The sequence below is a fragment of the Oncorhynchus tshawytscha genome, unplaced genomic scaffold, assembly GCF_018296145.1.
Source record: "Oncorhynchus tshawytscha isolate Ot180627B unplaced genomic scaffold, Otsh_v2.0 Un_contig_2339_pilon_pilon, whole genome shotgun sequence".
In the NCBI taxonomy this organism is placed as follows: Eukaryota; Metazoa; Chordata; class Actinopteri; order Salmoniformes; family Salmonidae; genus Oncorhynchus; species Oncorhynchus tshawytscha.
The window spans coordinates 107,501-112,500 of record NW_024609751.1 but is presented as its reverse complement, the minus strand read 5'-3'; the positions used below and the strand labels follow the sequence as shown (position 1 = coordinate 112,500).

At 46.0% G+C, this 5,000-nt stretch overlaps 1 protein-coding gene across 1 annotated transcript in view; it reads right to left on the bottom strand.

The window, feature by feature from the left end:
• The window catches only part of LOC121845727 (trichohyalin-like), a 40,589-nt gene that overhangs the window by 17,776 nt on the left and 17,813 nt on the right, over nt 1-5,000 (bottom strand). The window contains exon 13 of the mRNA XM_042317567.1: nt 3,458-3,575. Coding sequence (XP_042173501.1) covers nt 3,458-3,575 — 118 coding nt within the window. The remainder of the gene's footprint in view (nt 1-3,457; nt 3,576-5,000) is intronic.

Sequence of the window (5,000 nt, the reverse complement as noted above, 5' to 3'; positions counted from 1 at the left end):
GAACAGATCCCCCAGACATCTCAGATCAATAGTGAGGTTAGATCAGACCCCCTCCAGACCTCTCAGATCAATAGTGAGGTTAGAACAGATCCCCCAGACATCTCAGATCAATAGTGAGGTTAGATCAGATTCGCCCAGACATCTTAGATCAATAGTGAGGTTAGATCAGATCCCTCCCCCGACATCTCAGATCAATAGTGAGGTTAGATCAGATCCCCCCGACATCTCAGATCAATAGTGAGGTTAGATCAGATCCCCCAGACATCTCAGATCAATAGTGAGGTTAGATCAGATTCCCCAGACATCTCAGATCAATAGTGAGGTTAGAACAGATCCCCCAGACATCTCAGATCAATAGTGAGGTTAGATTAGATCCCCCAGACATCTCAGATCAATAGTGAGGTTAGATCAGATCCCCCAGACCTCTCAGATCAATAGTGAGGTTAGAACAGATCCCCCAGACATCTCAGATCAATAGTGAGGTTAGAGCAGATCCCCCAGACATCTCAGATCAATAGTGAGGTTAGAACAGATCCCCCAGACATCTCAGATCAATCTCAGATGAGGTTAGATCAGACCCCCCCAGACCTCTCAGACATCTCCCCCCCAGACATCAGATCAGTGAGGTTAGATCAGATCCCCCCATCCAGACAGACATCTCAGATCAATAGTGAGGTTAGAACAGATCCCCCTCAGATCCCCCCCCCCCAGACATCTCAGATCAATAGTGAGGTTAGATCAGATCCCCCCAGACATCTCAGATCAATCAGATCCCCCAGACATCTCAGATCAATAGTGAGGTTAGATCAGATCTCCCCCAGACATCCCAATAGTGAGGTTAGAGCAGATCCCCCAGACATCTCAGATCAATAGTGAGGTTAGATCAGATCCCCCCCCAGACATCTCAGATCAATAGTGAGGTTAGATCAGATCCCCCCAGACATCTCAGATCAATAGTGAGGTTAGATCAGATCCCCCCAGACATCTCAGATCAATAGTGAGGTTAGATCAGATCCCCCCCAGACATCTCAGATCAATAGTGAGGTTAGATCAGATCCCCCAGACATCTCAGATCAATAGTGAGGTTAGAACAGATCCCCCCCCAGACATCTCAGATCAATAGTGAGGTTAGATCAGACCCCCCCCAGACATCTCAGATCCCCCCCCAGACATCTCAGATCAATAGTGAGGTTAGATCAGACCCCCCTCCAGACATCTCAGATCAATAGTGAGGTTAGATCAGATCCCCCATCTCAGATCAATCCCCCCAGACATCTCAGATCAATAGTGAGGTTAGAGATCAGATCCCCCCCCAGACATCTCAGAACAATAGTGAGGTTAGATCAGATCCCCCAATAGACATCTCAGATCAATAGTGAGTGATCAGATTCCCCCATCTCAGACATCTCAGATCAATCTCAGTGAGTGAGTTAGATCAGACCCCCCCCAGACATCTCAGATCAATAGTGAGGTTAGATCAGATCCCCCTCCCCCAGACATCTCAGATCAATAGTGAGGTTAGATCAGACCCCTCCCCAGACATCTCAGATCAATAGTGAGGTTAGATCAGAACCCCCAGACATCTCGGATCAATAGTGAGGTTAGATCAGACCCCCCCCCAGACATCTCAGATCAATGGTGAGGTTAGATCAGACCCCCCCAGACATCTCAGATCAATAGTGAGGTTAGATCAGATCCCCCAGACATCTCAGATCAATAGTGGGGTTAGAACAGATCCCCCAGACATCTCAGATCAATAGTGAGGTTAGATCAGATCCCCCCAGACATCTTAGATCAATAGTGAGGTTAGATCAGATCCCCCTCCCCCAGACATCTCAAATCAATAGTAAGGATAGATCAGATCTCCCCAGACATCTTAGATCAATAGTGAGGTTAGGTCAGATCCCCCAGACATCTCAGATCAATAGTGAGGTTAGATCAGATCCCCCAGACATCTCAGATCAATAGTGAGGTTAGATCAGATCCCCTCCCCAGACATCTCAGATCAATAGTGAGGTTAGATCAGATCCCCTCCCCAGACATCTCAGATCAATAGTGAGGTTAGAACAGACCCCCCAGAATCTCAGATCAATAGTGAGGTTAGATCAGACCCCCCCCCCAAACATCTCAGATCAATAGTGTGGTTACATCAGATCCCCCAGACATCTCAGATCAATAGTGAGGTTAGATCAGACCCCCCAGACATCTCAGATCAATAGTGAGGTTAGATCAGACCCCCTCCAGACACCTCAGATCAATAGTGAGGTTAGAACAGATCCCCCAGACATCTCAGATCAATAGTGAGGTTAGATCAGACCCCCTCCAGACATCTCAGATCAATAGTGAGGTTAGATCAGACCCCCCTCCAGACATCTCAGATCAATAGTGAGGTTAGATCAGATCCCCCCAGACATCTCAGATCAATAGTGAGGTTAGATCAGATCCCCCCAGACATCTCAGATCAATAGTGGGGTTAGATCAGGTCCCCCCAGACATCTCAGATCAATAGTGAGGTTAGATCAGACCCCCCCAGACATCTCAGATCAATAGTGAGGTTAGATCAGATCCCCCAGGCATCTCAGATCAATAGTGAGGTTAGATCAGAACCCCCCAGACATCTCAGATCAATAGTGAGGTTAGATCAGACCCCCTCCAGACACCTCAGATCAATAGTGAGGTTAGAACAGATCCCCCAGACATCTCAGATCAATAGTGAGGTTAGATCAGACCCCCTCCAGGCATCTCAGATCAATAGTGAGGTTAGATCAGACCCCCCCAGACATCTCAGATCAATAGTGAGGTTAGATCAGACCCCCCCCCCCAGACATCTCAGATCAATAGTGAGGTTAGATCAGATCCCCCCAGACATCTCAGATCAATAGTGAGGTTAGATCAGACCCCCTCCAGACATCTCAGATCAATAGTGAGGTTAGATCAGACCCCCCAGACATCTCAGATCAATAGTGAGGTTAGATCAGATCCCCCCAGACATCTCAGATCAATAGTGAGGTTAGATCAGACCCCCAGGCATCTCAGATCAATAGTGAGGTTAGATCAGACCCCCCCCCCAGACATCTCAGATCAATAGTGAGGTTAGATCAGATCCCCCAGGCATCTCAGATCAATAGTGAGGTTAGATCAGAACCCCCCCCAGACATCTCAGATCAATAGTGAGGTTAGATCAGATTCCCCCAGACATCTCGGATCAATAGTGAGGTTGGATCAGATCCCCCCCAGACATCTCAGATCAATAGTGAGGATAGATCAGACCCCCCAGACATCTCAGTAGATTACCTGTGATTGGTGATTGGCTAGTTGAGTAGATCATCTGTGATTGGCTAGTTGAGTAGATTACCTGTGATTGGTGATTGTCTAGTTGAGTAGATTACCTGTGATTGGTGATTGGCTGGTTGACCAGATTACCTGTGATTGGTGATTGACTAATTGAGTAGATTACCTGTGATTGGAGATCGGCTAGTTGAGTCTGCAGCTCCTGCTCTCTCTGGTTGCTCGTGGCAACAGCCGCATCAAGCTCCGCCTTAAGCTCCGCCCTCAGGCGCTCCTCACACTCTGACCTGGAGACACACACACACACACAATATGTAAAAATGTGTGACCACACTGCAGAATATAATTATGACCCCCTGGCAACAATAGTGGCAGGTAGCCTAGTGGTTAGAGTGTAGAGGAGGTAGGTAGTCTAGTGGTTAGAGTGTGGAGGAGGCAGGTAGCCTAGTGGTTAGAGGAGGCAGGTAGCCTAGTGGTTAGAGTGTAGAGGAGGCAGGTAGTCTAGTGGTTAGAGGAGGCAGGTAGCCTAGTGGTTAGAGGAGGCAGGTAGCCTAGTGGTTAGAGGATAGAGGAGGCAGGTAGTCTAGTGGTTAGAGTGTAGAGGAGGAAGGTAGACTAGTGGTTAGAGTGTAGAGGAGGCAGGTAGCCTAGTGGTTAGAGGATAGTGGCAGGTAGCCTAGTGGTTAGAGGATAGAGGAGGCAGGTAGCCTAGTGGTTAGAGTGTTATGGCCAGTAATCGAAAGGTTGCTAGATCGAATCCCCGAGCTGACAAGGTAAAAATCTGTCGTTCTGCCCCTGAACAGGCAGTTTAACCCACTGTTCCCTGGTAGGCCGTCATTGAAAATAAGAATTTGTTCTTAACTGACTTGTTAAATAGATGAAATACATTTACAATTAAAAACAAGGGCGCATCCAATTTGTTGAGATTGTTTTCCTTCTTCAGGTCCATCCACAAAGAAGCAAAACATTCTTAAATGTGATTTAAATTTGTCAAAACTATTAGAAAGCGTGTACAGAATTTAAAAGATATGTTAATTCTATATTGAGGAAAATTATTGAAAAAAATGTGAACGTTTGTTTTCACGTAGCATAAGCACACAGAAACAGACATTTGTTAGCATTAGCATTCTCATAGAGAATGACTGGCGGCGTTAGCTCGTTAGCTTCGTGGCACAACAGACTGCAAATATCCTGATGTTATCGTCATAAAACACTTCGCCACCGTTTCTGTCTCTTGTCATTGATATTCTGTGTCAAACAACATTGCTATTTCAAGCATTGATCTTTGATTGATAAGGGATACAGACTATAGATAACGACCATTAGATACAGTCTAATATGCTAACTAGCTAACATCGCCAGTCATTCTCTATGAGAATGCTAATGCTAATGAACGTAGGTCTCCAAGCGCTTATACTACGTGAAATACATCCGTACAGTTATGAATACTGTTCCCTGTAGGAGGAAACGTGGGTATAGCATGGGCAGTCAACGACCAATCATATTCACCTGAAGAAAACTTAAAAACGCGCTTAAAAACTCCCCATATAATGACTGGAATGAACTACAAAACATCTCTGAAACTGGAAACACTTATCTCCCTCACTAGCTTTAAGCACCATCTGTCAGAGCAGCTCACAGATTACTGCACCTGTACATAGCCCTCTATAATTTAGCCCAAACAACTACCTCTTCCCTACTGTATTTATTTA